General features: G+C 49.2%; 1 protein-coding gene across 5 annotated transcripts in view; it reads left to right on the top strand.

The window, feature by feature from the left end:
- The window catches only part of FSTL4 (follistatin like 4), a 657,291-nt gene that overhangs the window by 602,180 nt on the left and 33,363 nt on the right, over window positions 1-21,748 (top strand). For all 5 annotated transcript variants that reach the window (XM_020908080.2, XM_070465356.1, XM_070465357.1 and 2 more), the window contains one exon: window positions 9,911-10,031. In XM_020908080.2, the coding sequence (XP_020763739.2) occupies window positions 9,911-10,031 (121 nt within the window). The remainder of the gene's footprint in view (window positions 1-9,910; window positions 10,032-21,748) is intronic.

Genomic DNA, 21,748 nt, shown 5'->3' with positions numbered 1-21,748 from the left:
ACTAGGTCAGGCCCGCCTGTGTCTGAACGTCCGTGTGCATTGCTCGATGCTCTATTTAAAGACATTAGAAATAAAGGCAGAGGCAGAGCTCCTTTTAATGCACTTGCCATCAGTTAATTAAATTACTTTGAGTGTCTTTCCCCTCCCTCGAACATGCCTCCAGCACCAACTCAATTGCATTTCTACTTTTCACAGAGAGGTTAGCAATTTGGGTAATTGTGGTGCAACTGGAGATTAATGGCCTCTCGTTACCTCACAGGAAACACTCGCTCCTCTGGGCAAGTGAGCAGCCCACGAGCAAGCAGGGCCCCGTGGTTCTGAGAAGCCCCCAAGTGAGGGCGCAGGGCAGTGCTAGCCCCACAGGGGTCCTGGCCCGATACGTGCAAACACACACACAACACACGCGCACACACAGACACATATACAAACACACACATGTACACCTGCCTTCAAGAGAGGAGAGAGACAGCACAGCCTTACTCATGAAGGGCACAGGCTCCAGGGTCAAAGGGACCTGGGTTTAGGTCTCAGCTCTACCACTTACCGGCTTAGCAACCTTGGAAATGGCATTTGACTTCTCTAAGCCTCAGTTTCCTCTTCTGTGGAAAGGGGATGAATAGTAGATCCTGCCTCACAGGGCAGTAATGAGGATGAAAAGACACATGAGTTCTTTCTTAGTACATGATGTCCATGCTATTATGCTCTTATTTTCATTATTTCTATTATCACTACTTTTCCCACCAGACAGCACTCTCAAGCCCTTGCAGCCTGAGTCCCCACCCAGCAGTCGGCGCAGTCTGGTGAGGCCCCCGTCAGGCAGATGTGACTCTGGGGTGGTCCCTGCTGCCTGTCGTCACCTTGATTCAGGTCAGCCTTGATTCATCCAGGGGCAGACACTGACCAGCACCTCCAGTGGGTCCAGGGCTGCCCCGGGTGAGCCGTGCACCTGCTCTGAGCCTGCAGAGATGCTCTGGGGCAGTGGAGATGAGGTGGTCCTCCTTGAGAGGGCATTTTCAGGCTGAGCTTGTTGGTGGGGGGCACCCCACCCAGTGACTGGCACACCGCAGGGGTTCATTAAGCACAGCCCTTCTCTGGACGGTGAGGGGGAGTAGCCGTAGGAGGAAATTAGGCTGGATCAGGGCAGGGCTGGGTCATCAGGATACACAGCGCATTCCTGAAGCAAGACGGGTCAGGGGAGAACAGTCCAGGTGGCTACCCTGGTAGAGCAAAGATCACGGATCGGTGGGTTCGTACCGCCCCCCAGCCTGTGGCATCTCAGCGCCTACCCCCTCCTGCCGTAGTCAGAGATGAAACACAACACGATCACAGGGCTTGTAATGAGCGACTGGCTCTGAAACGTTGCAATGACAGGGAAAGCTGATCAGCTTACAAAACCCAAGGCGGGGAGATTAGAGAGCGCACAGAGGTGTGGGCCTCCTTTCTTTGTCATTTGTATGAGACATCTTGATTGGCAACAAAATATTAATCACTTTTTCACTACTCTCTTAATGAGAAGCTTTCATGGGCAACAAAATATTAATTTGTCTTGTCTTATCTGTTAAGAATTCCGTTAATGAATTCGGTCACAGAGCTATTACAGAATGCCATGCTAATGACACATGTAATTAAACTTTTCTGACTTGCCAACATCAAGGAGGCCCCAAGCATCAGAATAATATTTGCTCAGAAAGTAAATGTACCCGTTTAGCCTGGAGCTGCGCAAGGAGGAGCCCCTCAGATTCCCCAGTGAGCAGTGTCACTGTCACGAGCAGTCAGGAGTCGCCAGTGTGTACACGTTGTCCAGACAGCACACGTGAGGAGCCCGCCTCTGAATTCACTTACTGAGCGACAAGCCCAGTGCCAGAGCATAGAGCAAAGACACTCTGGCTTCGAGGGGGCAACGCAGCACAGTGTAGCCAGTCCTAGGGACCTGGTGTTCCCTCTCAAGGATGCCTGAGCCCTCCCCCCAGCAAGACACCTCAATCTCACTGCAGCCCGGACCATGACGGGCCTTGACTCAGCTGTACCTGGAAAAACAAACCCCCCGAGCAGAGGGCAGCACTGGGTACCAAGAGGGCAAAGACCCCCCAGACAGGTGCCCCCAAGCTGGGGTGGGAATTCTGCCCCGCTCCCGGCAATGGGTCTCTGGATTATGATACCTCCTCCTGTTTGCATGATGGTTTCTACTTGTGCACAATCTCTGGAGCTCACAAAGGGCTGCTTGTAATTTGTTTATGTCCCAGCCAACTGCTGGGATCTCTACAGGAGCAGCTGTGGGTCTGGCAGCTTCAGACCTGGCCCTGCGCCCACTGCCTCAACCCTCAAGGACCCAGGGCCATGGCTCCAGCTCAGAAGATGCCCTGGTCTCGGGCCAGGCTGCTGGCCGGGAGGGCACCTATGCTGATGTGCCAGGTTGACCCTGCACCTCCCAGCACCCCCACCCCTGCCCCGTGGACCTGTGGTCAGCCTGCCCGGCCTCTGGCCTGCTCTGCTCAGACAGCACAGGGTCACATGGGAGAAGGGCACCCCATCATCCCAGGGGGCCACAAACAGAGCCTGTGGGGGGAGCTTATGCTAGGGAAGGACTCTGCCTTAGGAGGCAGTGAGATGCCCTCACCACAGGTACCGAAGCAGGAAGGGGACCAACCGGGTCCCCTTTGAGGGCTCTCTGGGCCCTGGGGTCATGCAGCGCTGTGATAAGGAAATCACGTGGGAGACAGGGCCCCAAGGGATGTGAGTCCTGCACAGGAGCCAGGAAGCTCCCCTTTTAACCCGGACAGCAGAGCCTCCATCTTCCCAGGCTTCAGTCCGGGGTGGGGCCCATCTCAGCAGCAGATCCATACACTCCTCACCTAGCCGGGCCTACACACTGGGTGTTCTTGGGAGTCGGGGGAGGCTGCCACACCGTCGGCAGAAGCAGGGCCCATCCCAGCCTCAGTGCCCTGCCCAGACCACACGGCGGCTACTCAGGAAGTGAAAGGACCATCCCCAAACCCAGTCTGTACCCCCTGCTCCAACAATGTCACCTGCCCTCGCCACATAACTGTCTTCCTCACTGTCCCTTATGTCCCCAGGGACAGGTGTTGCCCATGAGGGGAGCTGAAGCAGGGAGAAGACATCCCCAAAGTCCCAGAAATCAGCTGATCCCCAAATCCTTGCTAGCATTAATACAGGTATTTCTACCATTGGTACCAAGACGCTGCTGTGTCTGGGGGGCTGGTCTCTGAGATAGTCCATTCAGAAGCATCATCTCATTTATTCCTCATCACACCCCTATGAGGCAAGTGGAATTCTGTCACTCGGGGGTTTCAGGAACTTACCAGGGCCTGGAACCAACCTGCACACCCCAGTTAGAGCTTCATGGGTTCCTTGCTCTTAAGACAATAGCACCTAGCACCCAGCGTTGCCAGGGTCTCGCTCTGGGGCAGCTGGACCTACCTTCTGCTCTAGCAGTAATGCCTACAGTGCCTGAGCCCCAGTGGGTGTGTCCACTCTGGGTGCAGCCACGTGTCTGGTGCTCCAGGTCTCATTAGCTGCTGGCCTCTGCCGCAAAGAGAAGGCAGAAAGCTCTTAGACCAGCACATGGAGTTGTGTGGAGAAGATATTCTCAGGGAGAGGAAACATTTTTCTATTGTATTCTTCTTTTAAAAAAAAAAAAAAAGCTCATAACAAACCCCAGTATATTGCAAATGACTTGAAAGAGCCACTCTTTTTTGTTGGTTTTTTCTTTCACCAAATCTCCCTATTTGGGACTTTCAAATGTCGACAGGCAGAGTACAGTGATAAAAGCAGAAAACAAAACCCATTAGAAGAAAGTATTTGTGGCAGTGTTTGAAGGATGTGTTAAAAGGTTCACTTTTTTCCCATGCCTAAATGGTGTAAAACCATGAACAAATAACTCTAATGAAGCATACGCTCTCAGCCAGCTCTTCTTTGGAAGTGAGTTATTAAAAAGACCAAAAGAGAATGATTTAGGAGCTCATGACTCATTTAATTTTTATTGTCTTTATATGAACCAGTCATGAATCCATTGTAAAAAGATGAGAGGCATTTGATTAGCATGGAGAGCTGTTTGCAACATGCTAGACGGTGGTTGTAGGTTCTGCATTAAAATAATCTCATTAAACGCTTGGGTACATTTTGTTTTAAGATCTTGGAAAACACTCTACTTGAAGCATTCAAAGGCTTTGGCCAGTTCTCTCCAGCTCCTGTCAAATAAACCCTGGTTACAGATGCATACCCAGTTCTTTTGAGCTTTGGATGAGCTCAAACCACTAGGAGGATTGGCCACAGCTCTCCTAGAGACAGCGCTTGGCCCATGGTACAACAGCTTGTAGAGCTCATGGGGGACTCTGCCTTCCAGGTACCTCATCTGGCCTTAGCTTTCTCAGTGGCCTCCTCAGGGTCACCCCTCATTCCCCGTTGTACCTGTGCTTCGTGATCACTTCTGGCCTCATCTCAAAGGTACCAGTTTCCTCAGGAAGGTTCTGATCCAGCTTCCAGACCCAAAATGCAGAGCTCCAAGTCCCAGACCAGGGAGCTTCACATTCAGGCTGCTTTTAGGCTTTACCATCTGCAAACAACACTGCAGTGAGCATCTTTGTACATACCTCTTTGCACATTTCTGTAGTAGGTGTTAAAGTTCTTAGAAGTGGAGTAACTCCATCGAGGGTGGACACATTTTCTGTTTTGATGGATATTGCCAAATCTCCCTACAAAAAAAAAGTTGCACCCAGTTTATACCCCTTCCAGCAGTGTATTCAAGTTTTAAACACCATAATAGGAGAAAATTCCTGATTGCAAGCCTTGTTGGTCCCTGAAATGAGCCATGGAAGGAAATTTAATCAAATCCTATCCAGAATGTTTCATAAACAGCAGGAATGCTGATCAGCAGTCTTGGCTGACAGTGTGATCCAGGTTAGAGGAGTGGGGAATGCCCTCTTGGCTTGGGGACTCATGATACAAGTGTCCCGAGGGAGGGTCGCAGGCTTCCCAGATGAAGGCCGCAGGTTCTAGATGGTCTGAAACTTCAGTTTGTTACCAACCAGGGTTCTTGGCCTTCCTTCAGTCAACAGAAATTGACTAGAGGCCAGACAAGAAATTCAGGCAAGGCTGTATTGGGGACCCTGCTGCAGCAGAGGGGAGCAAAAATAAACAACAGTTTCCCTTGCTTGCTTGCTTGCTTCCGAGGGGAGCAAGCTAATTCCTTATGTGGGGTGAGGGTAGGGGTGTGTCCAGGGGTCTGGCTAGAGGGGTGGTTTAGGTGTTTTGTCCACCTGTTAGGTAGTGCTGTATGCAGGGGGCACGTGCAGTGCAGACATCTCTGAGGACCTGCCATCACCAAGGCGCTGCAGTGTTTGGGTGGGATGCTAGGGTTCATGAGATTCAGGGGGACAGAATCAAACCAGCTGGGAGGGAAAGACCCTCTACCTTCTCCATCCTCTCCAAAGAGAGCCAAGGAAGCTCTTGAGAAGGGCAGAGTTAGAAAAGTTTGGAATAAATGTCTCTAAATGGAGTTTTAACTTGTAGCATTGACAGTGAAACCTGAAAGTTGCTCAGTGGTGTTCGACTCTTTGCGACTCCATGTACAGTCCATGGAATTCTCCAGGCTAGAATACTGAAGTGGGTAGCCGTTTCCTTCTCCAGGGGATCGTCCCAACCCAGGGATCAAACCCAGGTCTTCTGCATTGCAGGCAGATTCTTTACCAGCCGAGCCACAAGGGAAGCCCAGCATTGACAATACCATTAACCTCACCTCTGAAATCATTCTAGAGTCCTTGTGTTTAACATTTAGTCACTAAATAGTCAGCACTGATGGCCCATCTTCATATTACTTCGACCTGACTCACATGTATCACTATGACAACATCTCCCATCTTGCCTCTGCTTAAATATTGTTTAATACTTAAGTCTTGTTTAATTGCTTGCTTTATTAAGGGCAGATACCTAGAAAATAGCTTCTTAAAAGGCAAAAACCATTTCTTTAAGTAAAATCATCTCTTTTCCAAAGACGGATGTGCATCAATACAAAGAATGGTCTAATCTAGCATCTGTTTATTTCTGGAAGGAACCTTGATTTTGCTAATACATTTCTATGCATCAGAGCAAAAGAAAAAAAAGCCATCCATAAAAAGACAATTACAGAGATGCAATCAAGCACTGATAGCAGTGTTCAGACTCATCTCAGAGAACCTCCAGGAGAGAAAGGATTGCAGCTTTAGTTTTATGTAACTTCTTATAAATCAATTTTTAAAGTAATTTCTTTACATCCAATGAGGGAAATTTGATTTCTGTAGCCAGTATTCGTGTCCCAGAAAACAATATGCACTTTTTTTCTATAATTATATGATGCCTATTGTTTCAGCCCAGAGACTTTTTTTTTTTAGTACAGAATCACATTTTCCCCGGAGCCTGAGTCACAGGCTGGTAATGAGTTAGGTGTTCCAAGTAGTGCATCACCCATCCAGCAGCCCCACACCCTCCACACCTGAGGGATCACACCTCTGCTCCCAGGAACATAGAGGAAAAACCAGAGGCTAAGCAATTCTGTTGCTGCTGCTAAGTCACTTCAGTCGTGTCCAACTCTGTGTGACCCCATAGACAGCAGCCCACCAGACTCCTCCGTCCCTGGGATTCTCCAGGCAAGAATACTGGTTTGGGTTGCCATGTCCTTCTCCAATGCATGCATGCATGCTAAGTCGCTTCAGTTGTGTCCAACTCTGTGCAACTGTATGGACAGCAGCCCACCAGGCTCCTTTGTCCACGGGATTCTCCAAGCAAGAACACTGGAGTAGGTTGCCATTTCCTTCTCCAAGCAACTCTGTTACAGGCTCACAGAAGCCATGAGCCTAGTCTGGGGTTACATGGACTCTGCCTGCTGCCATGTGTGGAGCCCTCCCAGCGTGCCCAGGTCTGAGAATGCAGTGTGGGGAAGGAGGCAGGCTGGGGAAGTGGGAACAAGACCTGAGATTGGCTCTCTGCCTCCCTACCAGTCACTTGATTTGGACCCCTGTGTGATTGGCGACATCTGGGCGCATGGGAAGGCAGGACACATCCTGGACATGTCCATTGTCCAACCCAAAGAACCAGTGCAGAGAGCCCAGCTCAGCAGCTTGTACAGTCTGCTCAACGAGTATCTACTGAGGGCCACCCTGTGTCAGCCCGACGCCAGGCACTGGGGACACAGCAGTGAGCACCGGGCACCAGTGTCCCCGCTCTCCCCTAGGGCACTCACATGCTAGTCAGGGAGACAGGTGGCAAACAGTACGCTGGATGGGAGTAAGACAAGGGGCGTCGTTGGGCTGTGATGCGGGGGGCAGGTGCAGAGCGCGGAGGTGGAGGTCACTGCATCGAGCCTCTGCTAGTAGCAGTGGAGGTGCTGGAGAAGGTCAGACTCTGAACATATTGTGCAGGAGGGCTCTACTTTCTCATCCCATGGGGACTGGCTTCTGTTTTGCTTTACGGTTTTCAGGGCTTTTTTCTGAGGCTTAAACCGGGCGATGTGTGTCAAGATTCCCAGCGCACGGTTAGCTCGTGGATGCTGAGCTGGTGTTGTTGCCTAGCACCTCCCTGCAGTGGACCTTGGGCACCTCAAGCTGGGGGCTCTTCTCGCCTGAAGCCCCCATGACCACACCATCCCATGGAGGTGGCAGAGGGTGCCAGAGCCCGAGACTGGCTACAAGGGCCCTCCTATAAGGAAGGGCTGTGGACATGAAGGCTCAGGAAGGCAGCCCAGAGGGAAATGCCAGGGGACCCCCAGCCCCAAACTCCGAGAGCAAATGGATCTGGTGTCGCCCTTTGGGTTGGAGTCTGTAGTCTGTCTGGGAACCAGCCAAGTGAGGCACAGAGGGGTTCCCAAGGTAGTGGCCACACCCAGCTCCTCAGCCCTCTCAAGATGCCTTTCCAAACTCTGAGACTCCAAGCAAAATGTATTTTCCTTCAGACTTAGGTTTTAACATGGGAAACAGCTCAGATTAGAAATATGTCATCCCCAGAAGTGACTATTAACTTTTCATAAGCGACTCAGGTATGAACCCTTTATGACTCTGTTATGACACAGGACAAATCAGCTATCTGGTGTTTTATTTCTATTATTGAAGCTTCCACTGGGTAATCGGAATGGGGCTTTTTAAAGCAGAGCAATGTTTCAGAGAAAACTCTTAAGGGTTCCTGCAGCCTTCTCCAATGTTTTACCCCAGTGGGAGCACTTCTGAGTGTCATTTTCCTTGATACCAAGAGCAGGCTGCATGCATCCACTTTCCACCTTCCAGCCTCTGCCTTAACCCAGACCTCACTTGGGCCTGCACCCCTCATTAGATTAACTAGCCAGAACGCATCCTTAAAGGACTCATGGTTGTGGCTGGGCCCTTGCCACACTGACTAGTGGCCTTTGTCCCTCCCACCACCAAATTGCTTCCGTGGGAGAAGGGAGCTCAGGAAGGACAAGAGAAATAACAGGAAGGATGGTTTGGTATTGTCTCCAAGGGGTCAAGAGGAGTTTTGCATCTTCTGATAATCAGAAAAGTAGACAAATGTATACCCGTGGCTGATTCATGTTGACATATGGCAGAAACCAACACAGTATTGTAAAGCAATTATCCTTCAATTAAAAATAAATAAGTTTTTCAAAAATAATAAGAAGATAAGGAGCAGCTGGATGTCTGTCATGCTTCCCATCAGCAGACAGGGCATAAGAACTTTCCACAACTTCCAGGCAGGGGAAACCAGTGCCCAGAGGGATGAGGGGACATTGGTCTGTGACAGAGTTCAAACCTGAGTCTCCTGAGTGCAGCACCGGGCTTCCCCCTCGCAGCTAGTGCTGCCAGCCCCGTTTCTTACCAGGGAGTCAGGACCTGTTCTGCCCCATAAGCTCTGAGTACCGCACCTCAGACATGTTTGGTAGCTAAAACCAAACTCTCTGAAACTCCAGGTAATTCCATCCTCAGCCTGTCTGCAGCTAGTGCCTGGATGGGGCCAGCATTGTGCAGGGCTCTGCAGAAGAGGCAGCTGGCTGGAAAGCCCCCGGGGAGTGCTTCATACCCTGCGCTTAGCAGGTGATTTTGATCAGCCCAAAGCTCCCTCCTGCCCATCTCTCCCCACGTACTGGCCAAATCGGACCCCACAATGAGGCTGCAGATGTCACAGGGACAAGGCTTATCACTGAGCCATCTCTCATGGAATGCCTGGCATCGGTCCCACCTGCTCTCTTGTACATCCTGCCCTTGTTTTTGTTTGCCTTCATTTTCGTCAGATTTCTGTTTTCCTTCCCTGGGGTTACCCAGATCTCTGCAAGCTGCCTGAAATTATTTGGGGAGGAAGGTAAGATCCAAACCAGTGATAGGCAAACCATACCCTGTGAGCCAAATGCAGCCCAGCCCATTTTTTAATAAAATTTCATTGAAACATAGTGATACTCACGAATTTAGGTATCAGTATGGCTATTTTCATGCCTCAAGGCAGAGTTGAGTAGTTGACAGAGCCCTATGGCCCACAAAGCCAAAATATTTGCTATCCAGTCTTTTAAGAAAAAGTTTGCAAAGGAGGCCACCCTCCAGAGCATCTCAACAGGTGGACAAGAGTCCAAGAAACCAGCCAAGCAGCAGCAGGATTAACAGGTGGGGCAGGTGAGGCCAGCTGTAGAAATGGAGATGGAGGGCGCCGGGGAAGGCATTCAGCCGGGCCTCCCAGAGAAGGTGAATCAGGTCGTAAAATGACGTACAGAGTCTGGGCAAGCAGCACGGTGGTGATGCGGCGGTCCTCCTGCCCAGGCAGCTCTGGCTGAGCAAGGGGCCAGGCAGAAAGGACCTCCTCACACCTACAGGGTTTCCGTTTTCTGGCAAAACCCAAGATCTGGCTGTCCTCCCCAGCCCACTCAACAGAGAAGCCAATCTTGTCTTCCTTGCCCAAGCAGGACTTCGGAGAGGACGACTCCCTCTACATCACCAAGGTGACCACCATCCACATGGGCAATTACACCTGCCATGCCTCCGGCTACGAGCAGCTGTTCCAGACCCACGTCCTGCAGGTGAATGGTTAGTAAATGGCTCCATGCATGTTGTTGCCCCAAAGTGTTCCCCAAAGGCTGCTCAGAATAACCTTCCTCCTCTCTTGCATTCTGTCTTCTTGAAAAAATACCTGACCCCAAAGTGTCCCATTGCTCCCATGTGTAAAGGGGGACTGGGGCGGTGGGCAGGGGCAGAGTCTGCTAACTCACTTCCCAGTCCAGCTCTTCCCTGAAGCCTCCTCTGATGAAGTGAGTCCAGGTGGGAGGGGGTGAGTCATTTAGGTGGGCCAGCACCCCAGGGAAATTTGACGTGTCCAACCATGCCCAGCTGGGCCCCACTGCTGGCACCGAGCAAGCCTGAGCAGGGTGTCCATGCACCAGAGAATAATGTGAAAGCTCCAAGTCAGCCCCAGATCCTTGGTGGCAGCCGGTGTCTGGGGCTTCTGTTTTGAGATAAAGTGTACACAGTGTTGAGGATAATTGCATCACGAGGTTCAGTATCACTTGCCTCTGGGATCCTGGATGACAAGCCATTTAAGGACAACAGAGTAAGCCCAGCTTGCCTCTGCATTTGTCCTATAGGATGTTTTAGGGATTTTTATATTCATACTGCCTAAATCATATTTTATTAGTATCTCCCTTGAGCTGGGGCATACTTAATCCTCTGGGGTTTTGTGGCTATGCCTGTTGGCTTGACTCCAGATGTACAGTGAAGTTTCTGGATTTCATCAGAAATAACACACAGGTTCCTAGTTATAACATCCCTTGGATGAGCCATCCAGGCTGGCATTCAGAGTTCAATTTGTGTGTGCAGCCGGTAGGCAGTGTCTGGGTCACTCCAGGGGCAGATTGTGTGCTCTGCAGTGTGAAGAGGGCACTGCCATCTATATCTGGCAAGTGGTACCCAGCATCGTACCGTGTTGGTGAATGCGTGGTTGCACAACTCCACATGACTTGGCACAGCTCCCTCTGGTCCTCAGACCAGCTGAAAATGGGAAATCAAGAATTCCCAGATCCTCCATCCAACCCTTCACATCTTGCCCTCGCCCCATAAGAACCGAGGGCATAGGAGTGGGCTTGAGCCTGGTCCCCTTCATCTCCTCCAGAACAGGTCTGTGGGAAGAGGGGCCTGGGCGGGGAAATCCACCTGCCCAGGAGCCAGAGTAACTCACGAGTGAGAACCTGTCCTCACCTCAGTCTTCTGCAGGAGATGCTGTGGTCTTAAATACCTTCAATACACAAATTTCAGGTCCACACAAATTGCAGGGGGATCCTTCTGCCTCGTGTTCCCCCAGAATTCTGAGACAGAGCTTATGATGGGGGATGAACCACTTCCTCCCTCCCGGTGCCGAATCCGGGAGTAGGGCCCAGGCCTGTGGACACCATGTGCTGCTGGCCTTAAAGCAGAGACTAGGCTGCTTCCTGTCACCACTCAGGTGGAGAATGGACTGTGCAGCTGGAGAGTTTTGTTCAAGCCTCCATACCCACCCACCAGCCTCTTGCTAAAGGGACTGCTTGGGGCCTTGGGAAGTTGAAACAGCAAAACCTCCCTGCTGAGATCCAGAGAGAGGCCACTCGCAATCCATTTTCTGATTGCTGAGAGATTTAAGGCTTCTCTTTAAGCTGAAGTCCTAGAGTCAGAGGCAGCACACTGGGACCTCTGTGGGTTTTTTTTAATAGTTTTATTGGTTATTTATTTATTTATCTGGCACATCAGGTCTTAGTTGCACAGTCAGGATCCTCATTGCATCATACAGGATCTTTCGTTGTGGCGCAGACTCGAGTTGTGATACACAGGCTCAGGAGTTATGGCCTGTGGGCTTAGTTGTTCTGAGGCATGTGGGATCTTAGTTCCTCGAGCAGGGATCAAACCCATGTCCCCTGCATTGCAATGTGGATTCTTAACCACTGGGCCACCAGGGTAGTCCCAGGACCTCTGTATTTTGCAGTAGGCTTTCTGTCTCATTCCATGGCGCACTGTTTGGCTCCATGGTGGTCAGGCTAGGCCGTCCGGGTGGGCCTCATTCCAGGAGCCCTTGAGGTCCCTGGGCTGAGCTGGCCACCGGCACTTGGGGTGGCATTTGGGTCCGTTAAGCAGCTCCTCATGGGAGACAGCACTAAGGTAGACCCAGTATTGCCTCCCAAGGACGAGTCCATTGCTGGTTGACCAGGGACAAGACACGAGATTTTCCGGAAGTGTATTCCAGGAGTGAAGCTCGCTGTGTTTACTGAGAGGGTAGACCATCCTATCTGTGTGAGAAGACGGGAAGATGCTGTTGAAAGTAGAATGGCATGAAAGGCACAATTACAGTAGAACGCTTCCCAGATACCTACTGGGCACCTTCTCTGTTTCACAGATGAGGAAACTAGGGGTTGGAAACTACAGAGAGATTAAATTACTTGCCCAGGACCCTCAGCCCTACAATTAGTAACTGCAAAATAGATCTTGACACCAAAGTCTGGACTCTTGATGCTTTTTCCACCCCTTCACTCTGGAACATTGCATTGTGGCTGCTGGAGAATCCAGGTGTGGTCAGTCGGCAGGTTGGTGTTGATCTGCTATGGGGGCACACTGCGGGTGGGGGGGGTGGGGGGTGGCGCAGACAGGGAACAGGAAACCTGCCTGGCCTACCCCTGCCCCAGGTGCTGAGCTCAGGTCAGAAGCAGCAGGCATCCAGTGAAGGACTTACAGCATAGATGTAAGGCAGCCGCTGCCCTCAGCAGGACTGACGTTGGTGACCTGCACAGCTTGGTCATCCAGCTCTAGGTGGGCTCGGCAGACCACTGTGCAGACACTGATGCTGCTCAGGGTCCCAGGGTCAGGAGGGCTGGGCTGCTGGGGAAAGCTCACAGAGGCAGTGGGCTTGGGGGCTTCCAGGCAGAAGGACTGGGAAGGAGAGAAGGCACTGTCCGTGCTCAGTACAAAAGGAATGCTACCTTGCTGGGTCATCTTGTTAGGAAATTGTGAGAGAGCAGTAACAGGTTCATCTGTAGGTTTTGTTCCTTTTTGTCATTCATCCCTAGCATGAGTCAAAAGCATGAAAGATGTCCCCTAGTAACCTGTGTAGAATTAGGTGTGGTCACCCAACTGTGCTGCAGGTGGTGAGGTTTGGTCTCCTCTTGGCCTGAAGCTGTGGCTTATTTGAGCCGAGGCAGTGCCTGGGACATAAAGGGAGTGATCTTCTATGTCATTTCCTCCTGCTAGCTTCTCCTCGGTCAGAGTGAGGACAGGAAGGGGGAGGATGATGAAGTGGGGAGGGGAGGCCCTGGCCAGCCCCCCTGCCTTTCAGAAGGCTCAGAATTCTCCAGGTGACCAGCAGGCATGCCAAGTATGTAGCTGGTGGGCCCAGGAGACAGAGAAATCATTCATGCAAAACCACTCAGACGAATAGGAACTGGGTAAGGCTATTCTACCCAAGACACAGTGCAGACCCAAACTGGAGACACCTCTGTCATAAGGTCAAGACATGAACTCTGAGCCAGAGAGGGCTGAGTTCAAGTCCTAGTGCTGGTACTTCCTTGACATACATCTTAGGTGGGTAAACTCACCTGTAAAATGGGAATAACAATATACCTCCTGCCTTATAGGCCTGATGAGGTAGGATGTGTGTCAAATGCTTGGGAAATACCTGGAAAGATGTAATTCAAAGTCCAGGATGGGACAGATACGGGGGAGATTTTGTTTTGTCTCAAACCTTATTTTAACCGTAGTTGGTGCACACAGATGATCTGAACTCACGAGCTTGCAACCCATTATACAGATGGGAAGATCAAGATCCAGAGGAAGTTGCCAGGCCAGGAATAAAATATAGACTTCTCCCTGGAGCTGCTCCATTCCCTGGTGGCAGGGGCAGGACTGCACACACACAGGCTGAGCTTCTGGGCGCCCTCTGGGGCTTCTGCATCCAGAGCTCTGCCTTGATCTGGTTTGCTAAAGGGAACACTTCTAGGCAACTATTTCCTTTCTTTCTCAAATTATTAGTATAACTTCCCCACAGACCAGGCCTCCCAGAGATGAGACCCAAACACTGACATGATTTATAACTTCATCCAAACCTCCTGCATTGCTTCCATAAGAAGGAGGAAAAACTTCCGACATAAATGATTAATCCATTAAATTAAAAACACCTTCGACCTCCCCACAGTTCAGACAAGTAACGATTCATTCCCAAAACACAATAGTAATCTCCCGAATCTGTTGATTACTGCAGCTTGGTACTTTTGTGAATGTGCCTCTTACTTAAGACATATTTATGCTGCCTTTCACCTTGGAAATGATCGATGTTTCCCAAAGAAAATGTGCCGTTGGGTTATGTATTCAAATGTTTTCACGGGAAGGCTTTGCAAATTTAAAAGGAAATGAATGTGTTTACCCAGGACAACATTAATTTTGAATGATTTTGGTGTGTGAATTAACACAAAGGAAGAGAGGAGATCAGGGCCAAAGGAAAGCAATTGGGCTTTGCCTTGTTCTGGCAGAGAGCTGCATCTCTGCCCAGCCCTACCCTGGAGAGGATAGTCTCTCACAAAGAAAATGCAGGACTTTTCTCTGATGGGAACCTACCCAAACAGGGACCTCGGGTACCAATGTCTTGGATGCCTCCCTGCTCAGGGTTCTCCTCAGGCCCTCGCTCTCCTGGCAGGAGGCTGGATCCATGGCTCTGGCTACAGTGCTCACTCAGACCTGGTCCACACCACCTCAGTCTTAGCAATGCCCCATCGCACTTAAGGAACACAGCTGGGTCCTGTAAGCAGTGACCAGGCTCCTACCCAAATGATGGGATGGTTTTATTTTTTCCCTCTAACATCCTTGTACCAGTTTTCAACTCTGCCAAGGTCAGAGCAGGGCAAAATGGGCTTCTTGATGGAGCTCCTTGGTGCCCTGGAGTCTGCCTTCCATTCACAGGCCACCCTACCCTCCACTCCACCTTGCAGGGCGTGGGGCCGGGAAGACCCAGGAGGCTGCTGGCACTGATCTAGCCCAGGGGCCTGGGTCAGTCTGCAGGGTCCCTTCCCATTGCTGCTGGCTGAGCTGTGCTACTTTGGCCTCCACCATGCCAGTCTCCCAGGAACCATGGGACTGGAGGCCCTGGCCACTGTTTCTCAGAGGGGCAACAGCAGCTGCCATGCCCAGGAGTCCACATGTGCACACACATTGGGACCTGGGCCCTGCCCCATGCCTCCCACATGCTCCTACCCTCTGAACTCCTCGCTCCCAGACACGCCTGCCCTGCCCCGCACTGATTGTTCCCTTGGCTAAGAATCTCCCTTCCCACCCTCATCCCACCTCCACCCTGCCTTGCCACCAACACCACGTCATCCTCAGGATCGTCATTCATTCAACAAGCGTTTACTGAGTTTCTCTCCATAACACTCACCAGGCTGAGCACTGGAAACAGCAGTGGAGGCACCAAAATCCCCATCCTTGTGGAGCAAGTCAAAGGGTGGAAGATACTAAGGGGGGAATGTTTTAAACAGGAGGGGATAAGGAGATGCCAATAAAAGCTGGAAACTTTAGGTAGGGTGGCAGGTCAAGGCCTTACTGAAAAGATGACATTGTGTCCATGGGGTGGGAAAGTCAAAGATGCCTCCAAACAATCTTTAAGGAGGAGGAGTGGCCATTCGCTGAGCAGAGAAGAGGGTGAAGGAGCAGGCTTGGGGAAGGAAGATCAGGAGCTGGTGGTGACATGATCAAGACAAGGTGTCATGTAGCCCGTGTGGTATCTAAGTCCGGAGTTGAAGGGAGAGGTTTTGACTGGAGGAATAAATGCCATATGCCTCACAGGGTGGGTGGTGTTTAAAGTCTACCAAGGTCGACGCTGAAGGAGGACAGATAGAGAATGTCCAGCAAGCGAGCACGATGGCTCTGAGAGCCTTGGCGGGAGTGGTGCGGGGTGAGAAAGAGCAGCCAGGAAGGCACAGACAAAGCCACAGAGATAGAAAACCAGGAGTATGGTATCTGGGACGGAGTGATCGGCTATGCTGAATTCAACCAGAGGTAGGTCAGGGAAGGTGAGGACCAGGAACTGGCCACTGGATCGGGTCAGTGGAGGTGGGCGTCACTGAGGCCCAGAGCAGAGATGTTTCCATGGTGTTGGGGGGTCTGCTGGGGCTGGCTCTGGGGGGAAAAGAAGTGAGAGCCACCAAGTGCGGACAACTCTCCAGGGTATTTCTAAGAAGGAAAACGAGGCACAGCTGGGGAGAGAAGCAGGGGTAAGATGTTTGGGCTTTTTCCCCCAAGATGGAAATTAAACGCATTTGTGGACTGATAGGAAAGATCCAGTTGAAACGGGGAACTAATACAGGAGGGAGAGAAAAGTGCTGGAGCAACGTCCTGGATGAAATGTGAGGGGATGGAATCTAGGAATGAGGCTCTTGGGACAGAAAACTCGAAACTGGCGTTTTTCTGGAGAAGGGAAGGAGAAGGTCTGCCCTACCTCCCAGCCTACGGGGTGGGGGACAAAGGGGAGAGGGAGCCACATCCACTTAAGGGGCTGCAGGAGGAGTGTCACCAGGCTTCCATCTGAGTGAGAAGGTGAAGGGAACTCACAGAAGAGTTCGAGGAGAAAGGATATTTTGCTGATGGTAGAACATGAGCTCTAGAAGGTACAGTAGCAGGTTTGGGGATAAGGGATGCCCCCAGAGACCTCAGCTCTTGTGAAGACTGACAGGATCCCAAACCAAGGGCATGAGCAAAAGTGTCCTGGTGGTCCTGAGTTGGAGATGAGACGGGACGGGGCCACTGGGAGGAGGAGCGCTTGAGGATTGAGGCCCATCTTCAGTCCGGCTGATGGACGGATGGAGGTCTGAGGAGGAGTGGTTGTAGCCCCCAGGATGGTTTCAGCAACTGGAGACCTCCAGTCCGGCCCAGGGTGCCCCTCTCGGCGCCCGGGAGCCGTCTTCTATCCCCTGCCCCTGGAGGCCCAGGTGTCTTTGCCCGGCAAATAGACCGTTGTTTTTGAGTGGATGATTCCACACCTTCAACTTTCAGTCAGGGTTTGTTTTGTTCAACGCTGCCACCTTTTTCAGTTCAATCCATCTGTGAGAGCTTCCCCATCAGGGCTGACCCAGCATCTCACCTACAACCTGACAAGTAGAAACCAGTCCCCCAGCCCTCTGGAATCGAAACACCGTGGGTCGGGCCCAGCATTGTTTTAACAAGCACCCCCACCCCACCCTCCCACCAGGGGATGCGAGTGCATGCTCAAGTTGACCTCTTCATGGGTCCAGAGTCCCACCAGACCTCAGGGCAGGGGCAAAGGCCTGTCTTCAAGGCTGGTGCTGGCCCCCACGTGCCTCACTGAGGTACACAAACCCACAGCTCACAGGACAAACCTGCTGTCAATAGAGGGGGAGGCACCAGGGCAGAAGGAAGGGTGGCGTTTCCTTTGTGAGGTGGAGAGAGTGCATCTGAGTGCTCTGTTCTGATAAGTCTTCCCACACCCCGTCCCCATTCCCCTTCTTGTCATGCCCATCACACTAGCAATTATGTTCTTCACCTTCCTCCTGACAGAAAGCTTCGTGAGGCCGGAGACTGGGCCAGTCTTTTCCACCCCTCTGTGTGTAATGCCTGACACTTCGTGGGGGTGGTTGTTCAGTCACTTAATTGTGTATAATTCTTTGTGACCCCGTGGACTGCAGCATGCCAGGCTTCCCTGTCCTTCTCTTTCCTGGAGTTTGCTCAAACTCATGTCTATTGAGTCAGTGATACCATCCAACCATCTCGTCCTCTGTCACCCGCTTCTCCTCCTGCCCTCAATCTTTCCCAGCATCAGGATCTTTTCCAGTGAGTCAGCTCTTCGCAACAGGTGGCCGAAGTATTGGAGCTTCAGCTTCAAAATCAGTCCTTTCAATGAATGTTCAGGGTTGATTTCCTTTAGAATTGACTGGTTTGATCTCCATGTGTTCCAAGGGATAAGAGTTAATAAATGTTGGCTGCACAATGTTGAGTTGCCAGAACTTTGTAAAATTAATCAAGACCATTAATGTGGTGCTGAACTCAAAGATTGGAATTCCCTCAGCCCTCCTCACCACCACCACCACCACCAACGCCTCTGCTATGTCTATCTTTCCCTTTCCCTCTCCCCGTCCCCTTATTAGCCATTGTAATTCTTGAAATACTGTGTGATACCTGGTATGAAAAAAATGTCATACCATAACATGTTTTTCAAAATTTCTTCCACTATTCTTGCACATTCTTTCTTCTAGCTAAATTTGAGAATTGTTTTGTCAAGACCCCACCAATTGATTTGAACTGGAATTAGATTAAATGTTTGGCATAATTTGGAGTATCTTGTTTCCTAACAACAGTAAGCCTTCCAACCCAAGATCATCTCCCTCTAGTTTTTCAAGTATTTTTTCAATGTCTTCAGGGAGATGTTATAATTTCCTTCATTTCAGTCTGCTGTGTTTTCTGTCTTATCACTGCTGGTACATAAGTTTGTCTGTTTGGGTGCTGACCCGTTTACAGTACTCACTTTTAAAACCTTTCATTTTTGGTTCATTATCTGGACCATATCCAAACAAAGTACCATTTTTCTCCATCTCTTTAATATTTGTTCCTTCCCAATTTCTTGCCTTCTGTTGACAATAACATCCACCAAATGTTGGCAGTCTGATATTACCTCCTTTCCTCTTTTGTTTTCTTCCCACTTCATGTTTCAAGTGGTGCCATTCTTTCATTTTATAGAGATATTCTTCATTGTAGGAAGAAAATGTTATTCTGTTCCTATTTTATTGAGGTTTTTTCCCCCCAAGAAATGGATTTTGAGTTTTTTTCCCAAGTACCTTTTAGTGTCTAGCAAGATTATCAAATGGTATTTCTTTTTTGACTGCCTTTGACTTGGATATGATTAATTACAGAGTTCCTGATGTGCTTCCACTGAAGCACATTATATTTGGTCCCAGTGTGATCTTTTAATTCCATGCTAGATTTGATTTGCTAATATTTTTATGTGTGTATTTTTTTGTGTGTTTTTAATTTAATTTTTATTTTACTTTGGAGTATAATTGATTTACAGTGTTGTGTTAGTTTCAGGTGTCCAGCTAAGTGATTTAGTTATACATATACATATACCCATTCTTTTTCAGATTCTTTCCCCCTATAGGTTATTACAGAATATTCAGTTAAGTTCCATGTCCTATATAGTAAGTCCCTGTTGATCATCTGTTTTATATATCGTATGGTATGCATGCTAAGTCACTAAAATGGTGTCCAACTCTTTGCAACCCTATGGACCATAGCCAGCCAGACTCCTCTGTCCATGGGATTCTCCAGGCAAGAATACTGGAATGGGTTGCCATGCCCTCCTACAGGGGATTTTCCCCACCTAGGAATTGAACCCTTGCTTCTTTTATCTCCTGCATTGGCAGGCAGGTTCTTTATAACTAGTGCCACCTGGAAAAGTGAAAGTGTTAGTCACTCAGTTGTGTCCAGCTCTTAACGAATCCAAGGACTGTAGCCCACCAGGCTCCTCTGTCCACAGGATTCTCCAGGCAAGAATACTGCAGTGGGTTGCCATTCCCTTCTCCAGGGGATCTTCCCGACCCAGGGATCAAACCCAGGTCTCCTGCATTGCAGATTCTTTATGATCTGAGCCACCTGGGAAGCCCATTTTATTTATGTGCTCAGTCACTCAGTTGTGGCTGACTCTTTTCGACTCCATGGACTGTAGCCCACCAGGCTCCTCTGTCCATGGAACTTTCTAGTCAAGAACACTGGAGTCGGTTGCCATATGTGTGTGTTAATCCCAAACTCCTAATTTATTCCTCTCCTTCACATCCCACCCCCCTGGCAAGCATAAGTCTACTTTTGAAGCCTGTGGGTCTGTTTCTGTTTTTCCAATAAGTTCATTTGTATCATTTTTGCCTCATATAAATAATATCATATGACATTTGTCTTTGACTACTTCTCTTAGTATGATGATCTCTAGGTCCATCAATATCTTTTATTTTTGCTTTATATTGGAATATAGTTGATTAATAGTGTTAGGTTTGTTAGTTTCAGGTGTACAGCCAAGTGATTCAGTTATACGTGTATCTATTCTTTTTCAAAATTTTTCCCATTTAGGTTATTACAGAATATTGAGCAGAATTCCATGGGTTATACAGTAAGTCGTTTTTAATAGGCCCTATTTTAAATATAATAGGGTGTATAGTCCTATCTCAAACTCTCAATTTATTCCTCCCCACAACCTTTCCACTTTGTTAACCATATGTTTATTTTCTAAGTCTGTGAGTCTGTTTCTATTTTGCAAATAAGTTCATTTATATCATTTTTATAGATTCCGAATATCAGTGGTATCATATGATATTTACCTTTCTCTGTCTGACTTACTTCACTTAGTATGATAATCTCCGTGTCTATTCATGTTGCAGCAAATGACATTATATCATTCTTTATAATGGCTTATAAATTGTACTATATATTCTTCATCTGTCAATAGACATTTAAGTTGCTTCCATGTCTTAGCTATTGTAAACAGCACTGCAATGAACTTTGGGGTGAATGTATCCCTTTGAATCATGGTTTTCTCCAGATATATGCCCAGGAGTGGGACTGTTGGATCTTATGGCAAATCCTTAGGGATGTTTTCAGCTATTATCTCTTCAAATATTTACTCAGGTTCACTCTCTCTCTCTCTCTTCTCCTTCTGGTACCCCTATAATGTGAATGTTGGTGCATTTAATTTTTTTTCTTCTGGCATCAGCTGTGCCAAGTGTCTTTCTTAGGGCATTTAATGTTGTCCCAGAGGTCTCTTAGACTGTCCTTATTTCGTTTCTTTCTTTTTTACTTTTCCATGACAGTGATTTCCACCATTTTGTCTTTCAGCTCACTTATCCATTTTTCTGCCTCATTTACTCTGCTATTGATCTCTTCTAGTGTATTTTTCTTTGCAGTTATTGTATTTTTCATCTCTTTGTGTTTGTTCTTTACTTCCTCTAGGTCTCTGTTCAACATTTTTTGTATCTTCTTAGTCTGTGTCTCCATTATGTTTCTGAGATCTTGGATCATCTTTACTATCATTACTCTGAATTCTTTTTCAGGTAGATTGCCTATCTGCATTTCACTTAATTGTTCTTCTTGGTTTTTATCTTGTTCCTTTGTCTGGAAGAAATTTCTCTGCTGTCTCATTTTACGTTTTTGTGTTTGTAATCTCCTTTCCACAGGCTGCAGGATCTTTTTGCTTCTGATGCCTGCTCTCTGGTGGGTCAGGTTGGCCCAGGGGCTTGTGCAGGCTTCCTGGTAAGGGGGACTGGTTCTGCCCAGTAGTGGATGGTGCTGTGTCTTGTCTCTCTAGTGGGCAGGGTCATGTCAAGGCATGTGTTTAGAGGTGACTGTAAGCTCAGTTCAACTTTAGGCAGCCTGTCTGATGATGGGTGGTGCTGTGTCCCCACTCTGCTCGTTATTTGGCTTGAGTTGTCCCAGCAGTGGAGTCTTCAGGCTGTTGGGTGGGCCAGGTCTCATTGCCAACATTGTGACCTCCGGGAGAGCTCACACTGATCAGTATTGTCTGGAGCCTCCGCCGTCAGTATCCTTGCCCCCACAGAGAGCCACAGCAACCCCTGCCTCCCCCTGAGACCCTCCAAGACCTGCAGGTATGTCTGGCCCAGGCTCCTATGGAGTCACTGCTTTGTGCTGGGTCCTAGTGCATGTGAAATCTTATGTGCACCCTCCAAGAGTAGAGTCTCTGTTTTTCCCAGTCCTACACTCAATCCCCACTAGCCTTCAAAGCCAAATACTCT

Source organism: Odocoileus virginianus, chromosome 3, assembly GCF_023699985.2.
Source record: "Odocoileus virginianus isolate 20LAN1187 ecotype Illinois chromosome 3, Ovbor_1.2, whole genome shotgun sequence".
Lineage (NCBI taxonomy): Eukaryota > Metazoa > Chordata > Mammalia > Artiodactyla > Cervidae > Odocoileus > Odocoileus virginianus.
The sequence above is the reverse complement of the archived record's forward strand: the minus strand, read 5'-3'. Positions and strand labels throughout refer to the sequence as shown.